The sequence below is a fragment of the Lethenteron reissneri genome, chromosome 12 (assembly GCF_015708825.2).
Source record: "Lethenteron reissneri isolate LAM-NWPU_2019-01 chromosome 12, ASM1570882v1, whole genome shotgun sequence".
Taxonomy (NCBI): Eukaryota; Metazoa; Chordata; class Hyperoartia; order Petromyzontiformes; family Petromyzontidae; genus Lethenteron; species Lethenteron reissneri.
In genome coordinates, this window is record NC_083790.1 from 13,365,348 (window position 1) to 13,389,152 (window position 23,805).

At 47.0% G+C, this 23,805-nt stretch overlaps 1 protein-coding gene across 1 annotated transcript in view; it reads left to right on the forward strand.

The window, feature by feature from the left end:
• LOC133341675 (Fanconi anemia group A protein homolog) overlaps positions 1–23,805 on the forward strand; it is a 138,191-nt gene that overhangs the window by 32,307 nt on the left and 82,079 nt on the right. The window contains exons 18-20 of the mRNA XM_061550266.1: positions 16,978–17,111; positions 21,187–21,297; positions 23,345–23,440. Coding sequence (XP_061406250.1) covers positions 16,978–17,111; positions 21,187–21,297; positions 23,345–23,440 — 341 coding nt within the window. The remainder of the gene's footprint in view (positions 1–16,977; positions 17,112–21,186; positions 21,298–23,344; positions 23,441–23,805) is intronic.

The following is a 23,805-nucleotide window of genomic DNA, read 5'->3' on the forward strand; positions in this document are numbered from 1 at the left end:
CATATGCACATTCTTTTTGTTAAGGCGCTCTTCTTGCACCTCCAACCCAGTGTATATATAAGCTCCTAGCTTGGTAGTGTCTCATTCTTCACCTGAAGTGAAGACGGCTGCTTGCGTTGTAGCCGAAACGTCGTGAGAATTATTTTATTATGTTTTATTTTTATTATTTTATTACTTCCCTTCTACGTGACTTTACCGAAAGAACCAGGAAGATGAATCCCTGCAGTCACGAAAGCTTTAAATCGAAACCTTTGGATCTTCTTGGTTTTATTGTGTTTTATGGAGATGACATATTTCCGAATTTGCGAATTTCACTGCAAATTGTATTAACAGCAGTTTCAATTGCAAGCTGTGAGCGGTCGTTCAGCAAATAGAAACTTATTTTGTCGTATTTGCGTGCTTCAATGGGACAAGATCGTCTCAGCGATCTTGCTCTTCTTAGCGTTGAAAGAGAAACATTGGAAAAAACAGATTTTGATTACGTGATTGACCAGCTTGACAGTGAAATCAAGAAAAATTAATCTCTTGTAGACTATGTCAACCAGTCTACGACAGTGACTGAGTGAGCCATGTAATATAATTTCTATAAATTAGCTTCTTTAAATACAATGTTTTATTAAAATGTAAATTGTTATTCCTTATTCGATGTAATAGGAAAATGTGATTAAACGGGGGGGGAAGGGGGCGCCAATTTTATAGTTCGTCCCCGGGCGCAAAATATCCTAGCTACGCCTCTGGTGCTGGATTATCCTAGTATCAAAAGTAGCATATGCTACGGGACCCGCACTTTCAAGGGCCCCGCGCTAAATGCTTTCGAGCTATCAATTCCGGTTCAGTGACTCTGCACTTGCTCTATTACTATAGTACTATACTGCCTACAGCTTTTATGAATGACTGGGTGTTTCGGGTTAGTGATTTGTCGTATTATCTGGCTGTATAGAAAATGAAAAAATACAATTACTTTACTATGCAAGTAAAAAATTTGTGTTTGAATGTTTACGTGTTTATTTTAAACTAGCCTTTTGCCCGTCCAAGGACGGGTGTATTGCAGTTAATCTGAAACTTGCAAGCGAAAAGCAGACCGCGACGTGATATTCATTGCATCAATTCGTGTGCAATTTGTAGGTTCGCGGTGACAGACTTATTTCATTTTAAGGTTATAATCCCTTGTTCATCATGACGTCCTTTTTACTTCTACGTCTCAGCAGTGTTACAGAGATCGCGTGACGTGAGGGTTCTGCCTTTGTAGTGAGGGTTGTAAGTTGACGCTGAGGAGGGAGGAGGAGGCGCCTCGCCCCCCCATGTGGAATGACGTCACCCGCTAATTATTATTAATAGAGGGGGGGTGTCCATTTGGAGGACGTCCCCTGTTCATGATTATTAATGAGGAGGGCTGGTCGACGTGGAGTGACGTCACGCGCGGGACACAGACATTCTTGGCTCATTATAGTAGTAAATTTAGAGCCCCTTTATAACATACTAGCGGAAGTACCCGGCTTTGCCCGGGTGAAAAATATATTTCTTAAAAACCTTACATATATATACACAGATACTAAGGTATTGTCAAAGCCCGGTGGGCTGTTTGTACATTTCTCCACCAACAAATATATAAGAGGCTTTCACAAGTCCAAAAAGTTGTAGAAAGTGTGGGGTAAATAGTTGATGTCAAAAGGTTTCCGAAAATTGTGGTCTCCCCCCCCCCCCCCCCTCAAAAAATATCTTTACCCCTCGTAGGTATATATACTAACAACACCTTACATACAACAGAGGAAGTGGTATCTATTGACTCTGTAGTAGTATCTACTGACTGTACCGTAGTATCTACTGAACCAGTAGTAGCTACTGACTGTGTAGTAGTATTTAGTGACTGTAATAACTACTGACCATAGGAGTATTTACTGGGCCTACAGTAGTATCTACCGACTATATACTCGTAAAGACTAACTGTATAGTATCTGCTGACTCTATAGTTGTATCCACTGACTATAGTAGTAACTACAAAATCTATAGCAGTATCTACTCACTCTATAATAGTATCTACTGACTCTAGTAGCTACTCACCGTGGTAGTATGTACTGACTGTATAGTAGTATATACTGACTGTAGCAGTATTGACTGACTGTAGCGGTATATACTGACTGTTTTAGTATTTACTATAGCGGTATCTACCAACTCGATAGCAGTACCTGCTATGATTACAGCAGTGCATACTGCTGTGGTGGTATCTGCTATGATGAGAGGAGTACATATTGTGGTGGTGGTACCTGGTATGATAACAGCAGTGCATATTGACTGTACTCATCATTCACCCTCACCATTCACCACTCACAACTCACCCTTACCACTCATCCTCACCACTCACCACTCCCACTCACTATTCACCATTCACCCTCACAACTCACCACTCACCAACCTCCCTCACCAATCTCCCTCACCACTCACCCTCACCACTCACCCTCACCACTCACCAATCACCACTCACCCTCACCACTCACTCTCACCACTAACCCTCACCACTAACCCTCACCACTCTCACTCACCACTCACCCTCACCACTCACCCTCACCACTCACCGTCACAACCACCACTCACCCTCACCACTCAACTTCACCCTCACTACTCACCATTCATCCTCACCAATCACCACTGACCAATCACCACTCACCACTCTCCACTAACCCTCACCACTCAACCTCACCACTCACCCTCAAAACTAACCACTCTCTCACCACTCACCCTCACCACTCAGCACTCACCCTCACCACTCACCCTCACCACTCACCCTGACCACTCATCCTCACCAATCACACCCTCACCAATCACCACTCACCCGCACTGCTCACCCTCACCACTCACGCTCACCCTCACCACTCACCCCTCACTAATCACCACTCATAACCGCCACTCACCCTCACCACTCACCACTCACCCTCAACACTCATCCTCACCACTCACCGTGACCACTCACCCTCACTACTCACCACTCATCCTCACCAATCACACCCTCAACAATCACCACTCACCCTCACAACTCACCCTCACCACTCACTCTCACCACTCACCACTCACCCCTCACAACAACCACTCACCCTCACCGCTCAGCACTCACCCTCACCAATCAGCACTCACCCTCACCAATCACCACTCACCCTGACCACTCACCACTCATCCTCACCAATCACATCCTCACCAATCACCACTCACCCTCACTGCTCACCCTCACCGCTCACCCTCACCACTCACCCTCACCACTCACGCTCACCCTCACCACTCACCCCTCACTAATCACCACTCACAACCGCCACTCACCCTCACCACTAACCCTCACCACTCACCCTCACCACTCACTAATCACCTCTCACAACCGTCACTCACCCTCACCACTCACTCTTACCACTCACCCTCACCACACACCCTCACAACAACCACTCACCCTCACAACAACCACTCACCCTCACTACTCACCCTCACCACTCACTACTCACCCTCACCACTCTCCCTCACCACTCACGCTCACCACTCACCCTCACTACTCACCCTAACCACTCACCACTCACCCTCAACACTCACCCTCACCGCTCACCACTCACCCTCACCACTCACCCTGACCACTCACCACTCATCCTCACCAATCACACCCTCACCAATCACCACTCACCCTCACTGCTCACCCTCACTGCTCACCCTCACCACTCACCCTAACCACTCACGCTCACCCTCACCACTCACCCCTCACTAATCACCATTCACAACCGCCACTCACCCTCACCACTCACCCTCACCACTCACCCTCACTACTCACCACTCATCCTCACCAATCACACCCTCAACAATCACCACTCACCCTCACCACTCACGCTCAACACTCACCACTCATGCTCACCACTAACCCTCACCACTCACCCCTCACTAATCACCACTAACAACCGCCACTCACCCTCACCACTCAACCTCCCCCTCACCACTCTCCCCCTCACCACTCTCCCCCTCACCACTCCCCCCCTCACCACTCTCCCCCTCACCACTCTTCCCCCTCACCACTCTCCCCCTCACCACCACTCTCCCTCCCCCCTCTCCCCCTCACCACTCTCCCCCTCACCACTCTCCCCCTCACCACTCTCTCCCTCACCACTCTCCCCCTCACCACTCTCCCCCTCACCACTCTCTCCCTCACCACTCTCTCCCTCACCACTCTCCCCCTCACCACTCTCCCCCTCACCACTCTCTCCCTCACCACTCTCCCCCTCACCACTCTCCCCCTCACCACTCTCCCCCTCACCACTCTCCCCCTCACCACTCTCCCCCTCACCACTCTCCCTCACCACTCTCCCCCATACCACTCTCCCCCTCACCACTCTCCCCCTCACCACTCTCCCCCATCACCACTCTCCCCCTCACCACTCACCCCTCACCACGTTAAGCGCGATCCTAAAGGAATCTACAACCTTCGATTCGTCCTTTGTGCGATTCAAGGAATCGATTCCTGGCATGTTGGGGGTTTACATTTTGAATGACAGAGTTTTATTTTCATTGATATGTTATGTTTTAATGTTTTCAGGAGTTTTTAATAACATTTTTGCCCCGGTCAACGCCGGATATTTCCCGTTCGTAGCAGTTTATATCGACTTTAACCAACTTAAAGTAAACGGGAATCGTCCGAATCTAAAGGAATCTACAACCTTCGATTCCTTTTCGCGATTCAGAGAATCGATTCTTGGCGCGTCGGGTTTAAAAGTAATTACACACTTGTATTTTCATTGGTATGTAATGTTTTAAAGTTTTCAGAAGATTTTAAATGTATTTTCCCCCCGGGCAACGCCGGGTATATCAAGTTTATACCACAAAGTCGTCGCTTGACACGGGTGGGGTGTCGAGGCCTAGTACCGTGCAGAGCCTCCGGCCTTGCCTAGATTGCCTACCCGGCTGAGGGTGTGTACTGGGGCCAATACCCCCCCCCCCCCACGCGCTACAATAATACTGTCTAATCGCTATAATTTTATTATCTACCGACCCTATAATAGTAATTGCACACATTGGGGTGGAAGGGGAGTGAAGAGGACGTGAAACTTTGATGAATTTACCTCAGAATCGCGTGTTAATGCGTGCGCATATTTTAACGGGAATTAAAAATGGCGTCCACCCCACAGCGAACGCGTCTCTACCCGTTGCCAGGGGCAACCGCCGTGGTCCGCGCCGGCCGGCAAGAGTAAATAAATAAATAAAGTGTTATATAAATATATAAAGATAAATCGCTCTAAATCGATAATCGGTCCGATTTAAAGTTTAGAGACGAAAAATCGGAAATGCCTAAGTTTACCGCGGGGCCGGGGGCGTGCCCACCTGCAAAATGTAATCTCGCCGAACCCCACGGTCCGAGAGCTAAATCCCCCGGTAGGGAGCGTACGCGGACGGACGGACGGACGGACGGACGGACAAAAAATGAATTATATAGGTTAGATGCGACAGGCCCCGCACTAGCTTAATCCGGCACTGACCGAGTGGCTCATTCTTGAGCACGATCTGTTACGAGTCTTCGGATGCTTTCAGATCAGGTCACGTATCGTGTTATACGTCCACCATACTGCTCAAGTGTGCCTGGGGGTGAAGGGTCAGTAACCATTGAACCCTACTCTCAATTGCTACCAGAAACAAAGCCAAGACATCTCCTCACTTTACCACACGCCGTGTAGGACTGAGTCTTTGACCTGGAGTGAACCAGTGGTTATGCCGATTAGATGTACTTAATGTCTGATGTTAGTGTAAATGCGTTTGGTATTACCTTAGAGTCGCGGCATCTCTTCAGAAAGGTGAGAGACTCGATTAGCTGAGCCTTCTTATCCCGGAGCTTGTTGAAGGATCTCAAAGTTATGTGGAAACCCTCCCCGTAGAGGCGGTTAAATTTCGATTTAAAGCTTTCGTGACTGCAGGGATTCATCTTCTTGGTTCTTTCGGTAAAGTCACGTAGAAGGGAAGTAATAAAATAATAAAAATAAAACATAATAAAACAATTCTCACGACGTTTCGGCCACAACGCAAGCAGCCGTCCTCAGGTGAAAACCAGGTCCGTCGAGGCGACAGAGTCTGAATGAAACAGCACACGGGCTTGGAGCATATATATAAGCTGGGCGCATTGACAAAGGAATTTGCATATCAACAGGAATTTAGCATATTTATGGGAAATGCAGGAATGTGATTAGTACTGCATATGAATGTGCATTATGCAGGATTAACAGCATCAAAGGGAGCTGCAGTTACTGCTGCTGCAGCAGTTGCTGCTGCTGCTGCAGTTTCTGCTGCTGCTGCAGTTGCTGCTGCTGCTGCAGTTGCTGCTGCTGCTGCACTTGCTGCTGCTGCACTTGCTGCTGCTGCTGCACTTGCTGCTGCTGCTGCACTTGCTGCTGCTGCTGCAGTTGCTGCCTTATCCATTTTAATATAACACTATGTATTATTCTACCCACCCTAATGTGTATCATACTGCTATATGTTTACTGTACAATTACGACACCATACATTACTCTGCACACTGCACCATGCCAGTGAGTGGAACGCGGTCTGAAAGTCACCGTTAACGTGAACACAATCAGTTAAGATCCGAAATGGTTTATTACGTCCTTCCAATGATTGCTAAGCCAGAATCCATCTTCTCGGTTGAAATTGTCTCTGTGTTTGTATATGTGGATCGCCTCATGAACGAATCTCTCATGATAGCCAGATGGCTTGCAGAGAACCTCTGTCTTGGAGAAGTCAATGTCATGTGAGCCCACTGAATTGTAACAGTGATCTGCCACGGCTGAGGTGTTTGTCCTACCGTGTTTCAGGTCTGCCTTATGTTCACGGATGCGGTCCGAGACATGTCGTTTGGTTTCTCCAATGTAACTGCTACCACAGAGGCAACTTAGTTTGTAGACGCCAGGGTACTGTATGTCTGGAACCACATCTTTTACAGACGGGACCAGATCACGGATTTTATGTACTGTGTTGAATCGGACCTGGATCTTGTGTTTAATCAGGATTTTGGAGATCTTTTTTGTGACCCCAGCAATGTAGGGTAAGGTGATGGTCTTGAAAGGCTCCTCAACAGGATCCTTCTTGATGGTTGGAGTGATGGCTTTGCGGATTGTGTAGTCGGAGTAACCATTAGCCTTAAGAGCTTGGCGTACGTGTTTGAGTTCACTGGAAATGTGTTCATGGTCGGAGATGCATTGGGCTCTATGATATAGAGTCTTGATGAGGGAATTCTTCTGGGATGGATGGTGGTGGGAATCCGGTTTTAGATAAGCATCCGTGTGGGTGGCTTTCCTGTAGACAGAGTGGCTCATTGAACCATCAGGTCTCCTTTTGATTAGGACATCCAAAAAGGGTAGCTTGCCATCATTTTCGACTTCCATGGTGAATCTGATGGCTGGGTGTATGGAATTGATGTGGTCGAGAAATTGGTCTAGAGCAGGCCGGCCATGTGGCCAGATGACAAAAGTGTCGTCTACGTACCTCTTCCATAAGGTCGGGCGTAGAGTGGCAGTCTGGATGGCGTCCGTCTCAAATTTCTCCATGAAGATGTTGGCTACAACCGGAGATAGGGGGGAGCCCATTGGGGTGCCCTCAATTTGCTTGTAGAAGGTTCCATTCCAGGTGAAGTATGTATTGGTTAAGCAGTGTCTCACCAGGGGGGGTACCCCAGCATTCAGTCCTTGATGAACCAAGTCTTCAATGATTGCGATGGTGTCAGGCACAGGCACCTTGGTGAACAAGGAAACCACATCAAAACTGACAAGCAGGTCGTCTGGGGACAGGGCAATCCCCTTGATTGTCGATACCAGGTCAGTAGAGTTTAGTACTGCAGAGGTGGTTTTTCCAGTGAAAGGCCGTAGGATTTCGGACAAAAAACGAGCCAGTTTGTAAGTGGGGGAGTTGATAGTAGAGACAATGGGACGAAGAGGTGTATCTTCTTTATGTATCTTTGGCAAGCCGTACAATCTTGGTGGCCTGGCTGCAGAAGGTTTCAACGAGAACTGTTTGGTCTGATCAATTAATGCGGTTGAAGCAGAAATGATGTTGTTGGTTTTGGAGACGAGGCTGTTGGTGGGGTCTCTTTTTATTTTTGTATAGCTGCCATCGTTGAGTAGTTCTTGAATTTTGTTGTTGTATTCTATTTTGTCCATGATGACAGTGGCATTGCCTTTGTCGGCTGAGAGGATGACAATGTCATCCCTCTTTTTTAATTGAGCTAATTCAAAACGCTCATCTTTGCTAATGTTGCTAGCTGGCATCTTAGCGTTTTTGAGGGTTACAGAGATTTCAGATCTTGCTACGTCTGCAGCGATGTGACTCAAGCCCTTGAGAGCTACATCTACTCGAGCAATTATATCATTAACTGGTATGTGTCTAGGTGTGACTGCAAAGTTTAGTCCTTTAGCTAAAACGGATTTCAAACCTTCAGAAATAGGACTGTTACTGCGATTAATTACGACTTTGTTAACATCTAGCTTTTCAATGTGTGGGTCCGGTTTCTTGTTTGAGAGGCGGTTGAATTTGGAAATCAAGTTGTCCTTACATTTAGTCGACATAGCGGCAGCTGAAGAGGCAGTCATTTTTTCCACATGTTCCCAATCCGATGTGGACATTGTTACACTCAAAGATAAGTGTGATTTGTAGAGTGTCTTGTCTAACTGATCTAGTTCGGTGCGCGTAAGTCTGATTTTCTCTGAGATAAGAGCTAAACTAGTTCTAGACAGAATTCGTTTCGCATTAGAAGAAGTTACAGCAGCAGATGTTAGTGTAAATGCGTTTGGTATTACCTTAGAGTCGCGGCATCTCTTCAGAAAGGTGAGAGACTCGATTAGCTGAGCCTTCTTATCCCGGAGCTTGTTGAAGGATCTCAAAGTTATGTGGAAACCCTCCCCGTAGAGGCGGTTAAATTTCGATTTAAAGCTTTCGTGACTGCAGGGATTCATCTTCTTGGTTCTTTCGGTAAAGTCACGTAGAAGGGAAGTAATAAAATAATAAAAATAAAACATAATAAAACAATTCTCACGACGTTTCGGCCACAACGCAAGCAGCCGTCCTCAGGTGAAAACCAGGTCCGTCGAGGCGACAGAGTCTGAATGAAACAGCACACGGGCTTGGAGCATATATATAAGCTGGGCGCATTGACAAAGGAATTTGCATATCAACAGGAATTTAGCATATTTATGGGAAATGCAGGAATGTGATTAGTACTGCATATGAATGTGCATTATGCAGGATTAACAGCATCAAAGGGAGCTGCAGTTACTGCTGCTGCAGCAGTTGCTGCTGCTGCTGCAGTTTCTGCTGCTGCTGCAGTTGCTGCTGCTGCTGCAGTTGCTGCTGCTGCTGCACTTGCTGCTGCTGCACTTGCTGCTGCTGCTGCACTTGCTGCTGCTGCTGCACTTGCTGCTGCTGCTGCACTTGCTGCTGCTGCCTTATCCATTTTAATATAACACTATGTATTATTCTACCCACCCTAATGTGTATCATACTGCTATATGTTTACTGTACAATTACGACACCATACATTACTCTGCACACTGCACCATGCCAGTGAGTGGAACGCGGTCTGAAAGTCACCACCAAGATTGTACGGCTTGCCAAAGATACATAAAGAAGATACACCTCTTCGTCCCATTGTCTCTACTATCAACTCCCCCACTTACAAACTGGCTCGTTTTTTGTCCGAAATCCTACGGCCTTTCACTGGAAAAACCACCTCTGCAGTACTAAACTCTACTGACCTGGTATCGACAATCAAGGGGATTGCCCTGTCCCCAGACGACCTGCTTGTCAGTTTTGATGTGGTTTCCTTGTTCACCAAGGTGCCTGTGCCTGACACCATCGCAATCATTGAAGACTTGGTTCATCAAGGACTGAATGCTGGGGTACCCCCCCTGGTGAGACACTGCTTAACCAATACATACTTCACCTGGAATGGAACCTTCTACAAGCAAATTGAGGGCACCCCAATGGGCTCCCCCCTATCTCCGGTTGTAGCCAACATCTTCATGGAGAAATTTGAGACGGACGCCATCCAGACTGCCACTCTACGCCCGACCTTATGGAAGAGGTACGTAGACGACACTTTTGTCATCTGGCCACATGGCCGGCCTGCTCTAGACCAATTTCTCGACCACATCAATTCCATACACCCAGCCATCAGATTCACCATGGAAGTCGAAAATGATGGCAAGCTACCCTTTTTGGATGTCCTAATCAAAAGGAGACCTGATGGTTCAATGAGCCACTCTGTCTACAGGAAAGCCACCCACACGGATGCTTATCTAAAACCGGATTCCCACCACCATCCATCCCAGAAGAATTCCCTCATCAAGACTCTATATCATAGAGCCCAATGCATCTCCGACCATGAACACATTTCCAGTGAACTCAAACACGTACGCCAAGCTCTTAAGGCTAATGGTTACTCCGACTACACAATCCGCAAAGCCATCACTCCAACCATCAAGAAGGATCCTGTTGAGGAGCCTTTCAAGACCATCACCTTACCCTACATTGCTGGGGTCACAAAAAAGATCTCCAAAATCCTGATTAAACACAAGATCCAGGTCCGATTCAACACAGTACATAAAATCCGTGATCTGGTCCCGTCTGTAAAAGATGTGGTTCCAGACATACAGTACCCTGGCGTCTACAAACTAAGTTGCCTCTGTGGTAGCAGTTACATTGGAGAAACCAAACGACATGTCTCGGACCGCATCCGTGAACATAAGGCAGACCTGAAACACGGTAGGACAAACACCTCAGCCGTGGCAGATCACTGTTACAATTCAGTGGGCTCACATGACATTGACTTCTCCAAGACAGAGGTTCTCTGCAAGCCATCTGGCTATCATGAGAGATTCGTTCATGAGGCGATCCACATATACAAACACAGAGACAATTTCAACCGAGAAGATGGATTCTGGCTTAGCAATCATTGGAAGGACGTAATAAACCATTTCGGATCTTAACTGATTGTGTTCACGTTAACGGTGACTTTCAGACCGCGTTCCACTCACTGGCATGGTGCAGTGTGCAGAGTAATGTATGGTGTCGTAATTGTACAGTAAACATATAGCAGTATGATACACATTAGGGTGGGTAGAATAATACATAGTGTTATATTAAAATGGATAAGGCAGCAACTGCAGCAGCAGCAGCAAGTGCAGCAGCAGCAGCAAGTGCAGCAGCAGCAGCAAGTGCAGCAGCAGCAGCAAGTGCAGCAGCAGCAGCAACTGCAGCAGCAGCAGCAACTGCAGCAGCAGCAGAAACTGCAGCAGCAGCAGCAACTGCTGCAGCAGCAGTAACTGCAGCTCCCTTTGATGCTGTTAATCCTGCATAATGCACATTCATATGCAGTACTAATCACATTCCTGCATTTCCCATAAATATGCTAAATTCCTGTTGATATGCAAATTCCTTTGTCAATGCGCCCAGCTTATATATATGCTCCAAGCCCGTGTGCTGTTTCATTCAGACTCTGTCGCCTCGACGGACCTGGTTTTCACCTGAGGACGGCTGCTTGCGTTGTGGCCGAAACGTCGTGAGAATTGTTTTATTATGTTTTATTTTTATTATTTTATTACTTCCCTTCTACGTGACTTTACCGAAAGAACCAAGAAGATGAATCCCTGCAGTCACGAAAGCTTTAAATCGAAATTTAACCGCCTCTACGGGGAGGGTTTCCACATAACTTTGAGATCCTTCAACAAGCTCCGGGATAAGAAGGCTCAGCTAATCGAGTCTCTCACCTTTCTGAAGAGATGCCGCGACTCTAAGGTAATACCAAACGCATTTACACTAACATCTGCTGCTGTAACTTCTTCTAATGCGAAACGAATTCTGTCTAGAACTAGTTTAGCTCTTATCTCAGAGAAAATCAGACTTACGCGCACCGAACTAGATCAGTTAGACAAGACACTCTACAAATCACACTTATCTTTGAGTGTAACAATGTCCACATCGGATTGGGAACATGTGGAAAAAATGACTGCCTCTTCAGCTGCCGCTATGTCGACTAAATGTAAGGACAACTTGATTTCCAAATTCAACCGCCTCTCAAACAAGAAACCGGACCCACACATTGAAAAGCTAGATGTTAACAAAGTCGTAATTAATCGCAGTAACAGTCCTATTTCTGAAGGTTTGAAATCCGTTTTAGCTAAAGGACTAAACTTTGCAGTCACACCTAGACACATACCAGTTAATGATATAATTGCTCGAGTAGATGTAGCTCTCAAGGGCTTGAGTCACATCGCTGCAGACGTAGCAAGATCTGAAATCTCTGTAACCCTCAAAAACGCTAAGATGCCAGCTAGCAACATTAGCAAAGATGAGCGTTTTGAATTAGCTCAATTAAAAAAGAGGGATGACATTGTCATCCTCTCAGCCGACAAAGGCAATGCCACTGTCATCATGGACAAAATAGAATACAACAACAAAATTCAAGAACTACTCAACGATGGCAGCTATACAAAAATAAAAGAGACCCCACCAACAGCCTCGTCTCCAAAACCAACAACATCATTTCTGCTTCAACCGCATTAATTGATCAGACCAAACAGTTCTCGTTGAAACCTTCTGCAGCCAGGCCACCAAGATTGTACGGCTTGCCAAAGATACATAAAGAAGATACACCTCTTCGTCCCATTGTCTCTACTATCAACTCCCCCACTTACAAACTGGCTCGTTTTTTGTCCGAAATCCTACGGCCTTTCACTGGAAAAACCACCTCTGCAGTACTAAACTCTACTGACCTGGTATCGACAATCAAGGGGATTGCCCTGTCCCCAGACGACCTGCTTGTCAGTTTTGATGTGGTTTCCTTGTTCACCAAGGTGCCTGTGCCTGACACCATCGCAATCATTGAAGACTTGGTTCATCAAGGACTGAATGCTGGGGTACCCCCCCTGGTGAGACACTGCTTAACCAATACATACTTCACCTGGAATGGAACCTTCTACAAGCAAATTGAGGGCACCCCAATGGGCTCCCCCCTATCTCCGGTTGTAGCCAACATCTTCATGGAGAAATTTGAGACGGACGCCATCCAGACTGCCACTCTACGCCCGACCTTATGGAAGAGGTACGTAGACGACACTTTTGTCATCTGGCCACATGGCCGGCCTGCTCTAGACCAATTTCTCGACCACATCAATTCCATACACCCAGCCATCAGATTCACCATGGAAGTCGAAAATGATGGCAAGCTACCCTTTTTGGATGTCCTAATCAAAAGGAGACCTGATGGTTCAATGAGCCACTCTGTCTACAGGAAAGCCACCCACACGGATGCTTATCTAAAACCGGATTCCCACCACCATCCATCCCAGAAGAATTCCCTCATCAAGACTCTATATCATAGAGCCCAATGCATCTCCGACCATGAACACATTTCCAGTGAACTCAAACACGTACGCCAAGCTCTTAAGGCTAATGGTTACTCCGACTACACAATCCGCAAAGCCATCACTCCAACCATCAAGAAGGATCCTGTTGAGGAGCCTTTCAAGACCATCACCTTACCCTACATTGCTGGGGTCACAAAAAAGATCTCCAAAATCCTGATTAAACACAAGATCCAGGTCCGATTCAACACAGTACATAAAATCCGTGATCTGGTCCCGTCTGTAAAAGATGTGGTTCCAGACATACAGTACCCTGGCGTCTACAAACTAAGTTGCCTCTGTGGTAGCAGTTACATTGGAGAAACCAAACGACATGTCTCGGACCGCATCCGTGAACATAAGGCAGACCTGAAACACGGTAGGACAAACACCTCAGCCGTGGCAGATCACTGTTACAATTCAGTGGGCTCACATGACATTGACTTCTCCAAGACAGAGGTTCTCTGCAAGCCATCTGGCTATCATGAGAGATTCGTTCATGAGGCGATCCACATATACAAACACAGAGACAATTTCAACCGAGAAGATGGATTCTGGCTTAGCAATCATTGGAAGGACGTAATAAACCATTTCGGATCTTAACTGATTGTGTTCACGTTAACGGTGACTTTCAGACCGCGTTCCACTCACTGGCATGGTGCAGTGTGCAGAGTAATGTATGGTGTCGTAATTGTACAGTAAACATATAGCAGTATGATACACATTAGGGTGGGTAGAATAATACATAGTGTTATATTAAAATGGATAAGGCAGCAACTGCAGCAGCAGCAGCAAGTGCAGCAGCAGCAGCAGCAAGTGCAGCAGCAGCAGCAAGTGCAGCAGCAGCAGCAAGTGCAGCAGCAGCAGCAACTGCAGCAGCAGCAGCAACTGCAGCAGCAGCAGAAACTGCAGCAGCAGCAGCAACTGCTGCAGCAGCAGTAACTGCAGCTCCCTTTGATGCTGTTAATCCTGCATAATGCACATTCATATGCAGTACTAATCACATTCCTGCATTTCCCATAAATATGCTAAATTCCTGTTGATATGCAAATTCCTTTGTCAATGCGCCCAGCTTATATATATGCTCCAAGCCCGTGTGCTGTTTCATTCAGACTCTGTCGCCTCGACGGACCTGGTTTTCACCTGAGGACGGCTGCTTGCGTTGTGGCCGAAACGTCGTGAGAATTGTTTTATTATGTTTTATTTTTATTATTTTATTACTTCCCTTCTACGTGACTTTACCGAAAGAACCAAGAAGATGAATCCCTGCAGTCACGAAAGCTTTAAATCGAAATTTAATGTCTGATATGTCTGTTCACAATTGCACCCAATAATACAAAAATACTAATAAAAAAGCCATCACTATGCTCGAGTTCTGGATTCGCGAGTTACTAAATGTATACCAATTCCCTATTCGCTACCCGCCAGATTCCAGTATTTAAGAGTTGTACGTAGTGCCTACAGACCACCCACACCGGGGAGGTGCAGGATCTTGTTACTACATTTGAAACGGTCTGCCGCCAAGATTGGGCACGCCCCCTCTGCTGCCCGCTTCGTCCTCAAGTCTCGCACTCATCTCGCTCAGAACTCGCCAGTGTGCACTTTTACTTTATACGTACTGACAAGTCGACTCGTTTATACATTTTGGTATAAACGAGTTGACTGTGAGGTCCATCAAAAAGGAACACAAAATGCAATCAGAGAAAGTGTGTTGCAGCGAGCTCTCCCCCAGAGTGCTAAAATGATAACAAACTCTGTGGTGTTGTTATCAAACACCTTTATCTCTCGTTGAGTCATCCTCCTGAATTCATCACTACCATCTCCATCGTCGTCAAATTACCATCATCAAAGGTAATAAAAAAAAACATTGTTCTTTGTAAAGTATTATTTTTTGTGGTAATTATTATTAAACATTAACCATTTACCCCCCCCCCCCCATGTTCACTCGTACCAGGAACGTTGCCCTTTTTTCCTGTTGACCACGGTTTATGCATTCGAGAGCATTTTCAAGAACATAACCCCCGTGGATAGAGAAGGTTTACTGTATATATGTAGGGGTGTTACGGAGGGGGTGTTATACAGTTGTGTCGGACGGTAAACAAACACACTGGGCGTGGCTATGTCTGTGCGCGGGGAGGTGCTCACAGCGACGTCCGCACCGTTCAGCCTGGGGGGCTGACACGGAGCTGGGATCCCCCGCGGCCCCACCCCTCAACGGGGGAGGGATATATAAAGGGGTGAGCCGGAGGGCTCAGGGCAGTATGTATTAAGCTTAAACCAGTGAAGAAGGAAGATCTACTAGACAGAGCCCTCGGACTCCCCTGGATCGCTGCCCTTCTCAGGGCCGACCAGGACCGAGCCAGTGGCGTGGCCTCGAGAGCCAGAGCCGATGCTCTTGTCAGAGCCGGTCTGGGGACTCCGGGCGCCGTAATCCCAGCTTAACCAGGGCTGGGTTAGCTAGCCTCCCCTAGCTCGATAGTGGAGGACCTAGAGGTAGTCTAGGTGTAGCCTAGAGCGTGACTTCCCAGTTAGACTGGTGAAGGGGCCGACACCCCTTCCAGTGTTGTACGTCCCGGTCTGTGTTGTACCTTGTACTGAATAAATAAGTGTGCCTCCAACCCCGGCGTCCAAGTCCTCCTGAACATTATTACATATACTTGGTGGGAGAAAAATATTTCAATCAAAGCGGTAAGCATATAAGCAGACCGTGTACTGTGGCTTATGATTGATATTGCAACTTGTTTATCCAGAAAAGCCTCCACGAGTCTCTCAAGACTGATTCAAGAGGGTCCTGCCAAGTGTGCATTCTTAATTCAGTAATTTCCAGGTAATTTTTCAGCATTGGGATGTTTGGCCAATACCAGTTGGCCAAACACCCTCCCATCGCTAAATGCACGCACATGCGATGGGCGGAAACCAGATAACTCGTAGGAAATCCATACAGAACAGGGGGGGACGTACAGGCACTCAAACTAACACACACCAATACCCGCCATTTGCCACTAAGTGGCGGTGACGTCACCACAGCGCCGGTGCCAGCCAGCCCAGGCCAGGTGCACTTTGAGGCCACGTGAAGTGTCGAAGGCTCGCTGACAGGAGGTCACGGGACAGATCCAGGTGCCATCGGTTGGCTAACTGAGATGACTGGCAGATGCACCAGTTGTACCCCCTATTGTGCGAACTTGCTGCATTTTAGCTGCCCGGCACTCCGATCGTTGTTGTGAGCATCGTTCCTCTGCCCTCCGTTGTTGTTGGAGGGCCACTGCCTCCAACTAGCCAGTAGCAGTGTCCTTCACACACAACCTCACACATACACACTCACACTCTGGAAAACAGGGGGAGAACATACATACTACTTGCCATGAGGCACTAGTGTTTCCACTGAGTCACCCTACCACCAAATCCGAATGGGTAAATCACTTAACAACTGAATGTCTAATCGTTCTTTCATAGGCCATACAAAAGAAGAAAAGGAATGTGCGGCTTGGCAAAACTGCCTGAAAGTCCTCTTGGGGCGCTCGGTAAGAGAAGGATCCCCACTGTAGCCCGTAACTCTGTGCCTGCGGCTCCTACCCTGCAGACATGCTGCGGAGGCTGCTGACGCAGGCGTTCTGCAGCTACGAGGTCGAGAGCCTCGTTCTGGCGCTGCTGCTGGCACGCCAGGCAGCGCTGGGTGACGCTGGGGGGTCAGCCAGCTACACGCGGTGGTTCCAGGTGAGTTCCGGGCTGATCCAGCGAATCCGGCGTGCAGTCTGGCGATCGCTGGAAACCCTTTCCGAAGGCTGTAACTTGTCCTGCAATCGGCACCATGTGCGTGACAAACAAAAAGTAGCTATTCTTGATTTCAGTGTCAAATATTATGTACAGTACATTATGCACTACATACAAAAACTTAACCAATGAAAATACTGCTCTTGTTAAATTTTCGTGACTAATAACTAATAAAAACAAAATATACATATTCTTTGGGTCTTTCGGTAAAGTCGCGTAGATAGAATTTTTTTTAAATCACGACGTTTCGATCGCAACACAAGCAATCATCTTCAGGTATCTACGTGACTTTACCGAATTAATTCCTGCAGTCACGAAAGCTTTAAGTCAAGAGAAAATATACAGTGCGATCCGGTGAAAAGTATGTGGAATTCGGGGTTCGCCAGAGCGTCGGAGTAAAGGCTGCATCAGTCTGGCAATCGTCAAACACATGGTTTTTCTAAACAAGAGCATATGTACAAGTAGGCTCCTCCTTCAAAGTGTAGTGACTGACTCAGAGACACTAAAAGTAGGAGACACTGTTTATTAAACGGCCTTAACAGTTCACACTGGGTAACTACGGTTCCCAGTCAGGACAGCTGGTAGACTGCCTGACTGGCTGACTGGCGACGCCGAGACGGTGAAGATGGAGACGGAGAAGAATATTCCAGCAGCAGCACGACGGGATCCCACTCCACACAACAGCCCCGAGGTCCCCTCCCGGGGCCCCTCTTACACTGTCAGCGTGGCCTGGCTCCGCCCAGGCCACACCCCCTTCTGGAACCTACTAGCGGGTTCTTGATGTGCCCCTTCCGTGACCTTTCCCCTACATCCCTCTCTGGTCTATCACGTGACCTGCTGTCAGTCAGGGCTGCTGTAGCTGCAGATCCTCTTCCCTGCCAGCAGCCAGCGCTGTGCTGCTAAGTGACCGATTTCTATGTCACTATGAAAGCAACGCGTTCGATTGCGTTAGCGAGCAATATACAGACATCACAGAACAATGAATATTACATCACCCCATGCAGAGTCTTCGATATTGGAGTGGTAAGTACAGTGCAGTAAATATGGTAACTTTCTACAGGAGGATATTTGAAAAAAAATAGTATTTTATTCAGGCCAATGTCATATCGTAAACAAATTTAAAATACTAAAAAAACATGCACAACACCTAAAAACATAATGTTATGCAATAATATGCAAAAATTAGTTAATTTAAATAATTGTGATTTTCCGGCGTTTTTTTAAATCTGGCGCCCCCTTCCCTCCTAAGCCACTGGATAATACTGGTAAGAACCACCTGTTTCCACCAGCCCACAGGGGATTATTGTGTCTGTCCCTCGTGCATCCAAAAATGGGTGGGGCTGGGTAGAGAGGGGAGGGTGGGGAGGGGCTGGGTGGGGAGGGTGGGGAGGGATGGGGTGGGTGGGGAGGGAGGGGCTGGGTGGGGAGGGTGGAGCTGGGTGTGGCTGGGTGGGAGGGGTGGGGCTGGGTGGGGAGGCGCTGGTCATGCCTTGGTTCCCTTATAAAACTCAACGTTTAACCTACTCACGCCGGCTTGTGCCCGCCCTCACAGTCGGGCATATTTTCGGAATACACCACGCCGCCGTTGACCCTGGCCATTGACCGAGCAACCCAACGTTCCTACCAGCTTTCTCCGCAGGAATGTGTTCGATGATCGACTGAAAATTACCAACATACCTCGACTAAGACCTATGCTGTCCATTCCTGATGCTGAGAAGCTGGTGCTTTACTTTTTTTCATATAGGTTGGATTACTGTAATGCCTTGCTTGCTGGCATTTCTAAAAAAGGTTTTAAATAGATAAAAAAATATTTAAAAGTCAGCAGCCTGGGTTTTAACCAGATCTAAATTGTATGCCCACATATGATTCCTAGTCTTTTGTCCCTGCACTGGCTCCCTCTGGCCAATCTGCTCTACTTTTATATACCACTGAGAAAACTTAGATCAGCTGATTCTGGTCTACTCATCATTGCAAAGACAAGACTGTGGTGGTGTTGATGTTGTATGGGAGACACGTAGAGCCTGCTGCAGCCAGGCCCCGTGATTGTGGAATCCCCCTTTCTAGGACAGATTCTGAGTCTGTTTCACTTTTTTTATTGCGTCTTAAAACTTACCCACTTGTGCAGAATTTTTCTCGTAACTTAAGATTTGAAAACCAGTTTTGTTGTCTGATTTGATTACTCTGTATTTGTTGTTATTGCGGGCCCTGTGGCGGCGAGATGTTAACTACCTCGCCTGGTATACAGGAGGTCGTGGGTTTCATCCTGACCCTGATGCCTGTGGTATATTTGGAGTTTGTGTGTTTCTCTCCCCGTGGTCGTGTAGATTTTTCTCCGGATCCCCTGGTTTTTCCCTCCACATTTATAAACATGCATTTACAGTATTTGGCTGCCAGAAAATTCCACGTGATAAGCCTCTTTGTTAAATGATCATTTGCGCTTCTGACGTCGGTTCTTAAAAATAGCTTTATAGCTCTGTGGGCCTTACTAGGTAAGTCTTTATTATTATTATTATTCTTCTTGGTTCTTTCGGTAAAGTCACGTAGAAGGGAAGTAATAAAATAATAAAAATAAAACATAATAAAAATAATAATAATTTTATTTTTATTATTTTATTACTTCCCTTCTACGTGACTTTACCGAAAGAACCAAGAAGATGAATCCCTGCAGTGACGAAAGCTTTAAATCGAAATTATTATTATTATTCGCTTTTCTCAGAGTTTTTTTTAAATTTCGATTGTCGTCATTGATATTGTTTTTAGATTTCTATTTTGCTTATATTTTATCTATACTTGTGTGTCGTTTATTTTTGATGTAGAGGGCTTTGAGATGTTTCAATATGAAAGGCACTTTATAAAATAGAGGTTTTATTATTTATTATATCGAACCAATCCTGCTGAGGTCAAAAACGATGCAGAGTTTGTTTATGTCGAAGCAATGCTGGGGGCTGTGTGACTGATGGGATGTGTAGAAAATGCTCTTTATTTTATGTGGACCGAAATCGATGTGAGGGAGGCTTGTTGTCTGCTTATTTTGTTCCTCTTGAGAATCAGTTGTTCCCCGGTCTGACACGGAATCTACAGGCACACATTGGGTTTCGGACGCACGAGATAAACATTTCATGTTTTTTCAATGCACGTGAACGTTCGCGATACGTGTCTACATACCATGAATAAGTCTCCCCGGCCTTTTCATATCCTGACATAATTAGTTTAGCATACTTGCATTTACACGGAGAGATGGAGAATGGAACTCATGATGGATTGATTAGGGACCATACGCAGATTCATGATCTCATTCTAACAGGAAAGAAAGATGTGTTTGCTCGGGTGGGACGCGTCGTACGAATGGACAATGGCCGGTGGTCAAGAATAACGTTGCAATGGATCTGAGAGGCAGTGCAGTGAGGAGATGGAGAAATAAAATCAGCTCCATGTATCGGTGCTTGGTGACTTATTACATCACAGGTTCGTAGTGGTGGCAGCAGCCTAGGTGAGGCCTTCATCCAGCAGTGGATTGATTATGGTAGATGACGACAACATATCAGAGGTGAGACGTTAGCGATTTAAAAAAAATAAAAGATTATTTGTCTGGTGGTGGCGGAGCGTTCATGGTGGTGGCGTTTCACCCGTGCAATAATTTCCCTTCCTTTGCAAAGCGTCCCAGGGTTTTAACTCCGAGCTGTGTGCAGCACTCGCGGCTTCTCTGAGTGAGCCAGACGGGCAGAGTCAGACCTCTGCGCTCGTGACATTTCAATTAATAGGGCCCTGCATTATTAACAAAAACACATGTTCTCTGGTAAATATTAATACAATGCCACGTTTTGGGGTTCCAAGGAGGCGGGGGTCGGGGGGTTAAGATCACCCCCCATTGCCCCAAGCTGGATCCCAGTTGCTGGAGATGCTCGATGGCTGCGTGCGGAGGAGTTTACTTGTTGTGGCCGGTGGGCGCCGCTGGGAGCCATCTGTGAATGCAGCATCGTCAGGGATTTGATTCTCGCTCGGGCGTTGCTGTCTCCAGAGCTCTTTCGGTGACGCCAAAGGGTTCCACGTGGGCAGCAAGAAGTCGCTGTTGTTCCTCCTCAAGTTCCTGTCGGAGCTGGTGCCATTTGAGCCTCCGCACTACCTCAAGGTGAGTCGAGCAGAGGGGTCACAATAATCACAAACAATATTCTGTCAGTTTAACACGTAGGCCTGATTAGGTTGGTTATTATTACCGGTACTCGAATTGTAAATGTTGTGGGTTTATTCTCTAACTCACGGGTGTGCTGAACTAGTAACGAATTGGCATGTTTTGTTTACATGACAAACCTTCGTAATTGGCTTTGTCGGGTGGTGGCGAGTTTAACGACGCATTTCTATTTACAGGATTTAATAAAAAAAAACCTCTTATGTATAACAGTCTTTATGTTCATATGGTATTGCCTTAAATGCCTCTCGAAGCTCCTTACATCTCGGCTCGTAAACATTCAAAGCCCCCCCCCCCCCACCAGTGGCAGCTGTCCCAATGTGGCACAACGAGGTGACTTGGCACTGGTCTGAAAGTGGACGTGAGGCTGTCAGTGGAGGGCAATGATGTCCATGCGTAATCCCAATTGAGTCATTTGCAGGAAATTTTTTCGAAATAGGCAATTGTAACCATGATGCTTGGCACAATGGCCAATCTGTTTCTAATGGCCAATTCGGAGCACCGTGGTGGTTAGATGTCAACTCCCTCGCCTGGCATGCAGGAGGTCGTGGGTTCTATCCCGAATCTTGATGCCTGTTGTATATTTGTAGTTTGCATGTGTCTCTCCCCGTGGTCACGTGGATTTTTCTCCGTGCGCTTAAAAGTATTTGGCGGCATTACATTTCCATGTGATGTGCCACTTCGTTGAGCTATCATCAGGGCACTTCTGAAAAAGAGCTATATAGCTCAGTGGCCCTTACCTGGTAAAATAAACAAAAATAGAATGTCAGGGTATCTATGACATTCACTGTGAAACAGACGGAGTGCATTTAAGGTGAATTCATCGTATGCAATAACCAGGGTGGCCGCCGGGATTCAACCCGAGAAGCTGTGCGACAAGTGGCGAATGCGCCACCCAATGGGCCACCTCTCCGAGTTGTCTGCACACGAATGCTGGGGAAGCTTTGACGCCACGTGCTGATCCATTGGCTCACCATTACCGAGACCATTGATCAGCGTGGGCCGGGCATTAGTTCAAATCTGTAAATGATAAGAAAACCCATCGCAACAGAAGCATTTATTGATGATGGGTGTGTGGCAATGTTTTATAGATCATCAACTCAAAAGAGTTGGTGAAAATGCGACTATCCTAGCAGGTTAGAGTTGAAACAGGTTAAATGCCGGCAGTTATGGTGCAAATGAAATTGATAAAAAGGGAGACCTCTTATTACCGATATGTTTTATAGATAGTAGTGTCACATGGCAGTGATTCCATCATGATATCCTGCAGGTAACAGGATCTATGGTCTGCGGAGAATCTGGGCAATGGCACTCTTTGCTTTTCACAGAGCCACGGGTAATAGCAAGACGCTATTGTGCGGCTCGCAAGGGGAATCGCAGATTACAAAATTGTAGCGGTTAGGATGACTTGCCTCGGTATTTGTTTCACTGTTGAGGGTGAATCAAGTCTGTTCTGGCTGCCCCTTGCTTTCTAAATATCAGAGAAGAGCTCTTGACTGAAACGTCATCCTACTGTACGTTTTTCTGTCACAAGGTCGTGTTCACGGCTGATGATGGCGGTGGTAAAAGTGTTTTTTTGTTTCCGTGCTTCAAACTATTGTTTGCTAAGAACATGCGGCTAGCATCCGATCCCACCACTGAAACCCACGTGGTGTGCCAAGCTTCCCGAGAACAGTTGAGCATGTGACCTGGCCGAATATGCACACCCCATCATCTCGTCGCCCGGCGCCTCCAGGAGTTGGAAAGGAAGCCGGGAACGTGTCAGCGGAGAAACTGACCAAACCCTCCTGTGCACAGCGAGCTGCGGAGCACATCATCCTTAGTCAATGTGCGCATTGTAAACCACTTTGCAAATGCAATGGGAGGCACAGCAGCGGCGGCGGTGGCAGCAGCAGCAATTCACACGAGGGATATTTATCTCTGAATTGCTCTTCGCTAAGCCACACTATGCAGTGCCGTGATTGTTGTTTTTCCTCCTTCTCGTGGGAAGATTCACATCCTAAACCCCCCGTTTGTGGAGCTGAAGCAACGCGCTGCGCTGATGGAATACGTGTCCCTGGCGAGGACCAGGCTTGTCGACCTCAAGGTGTGAGAAACTCGGTGTCCCGTGTGCACGTTCGTGTTTTTGGGGATCTTCACTCACCTCGTGGTGACTACTCACATCACCACCCTGCACACTCACACTCAGCCACTCACAGTGTCACCCTGCACACTCACACCCAGCCACTCACATCACCACCCTGCACACTCACACCCAGCCACTCGCAGCGTCACCCTGCACACTCACACCCAGCCACTCACATCACCACCCTGCACACTCACACCCAGCCACTCGCAGCGTCACCCTGCACACTCACACCCAGCCACTCAGTGTCACCCTGCACACTAACACCCACTCACATCACCACCCTGCACACTCACACCCAGCCACTCACAGTGTCACCCTGCACA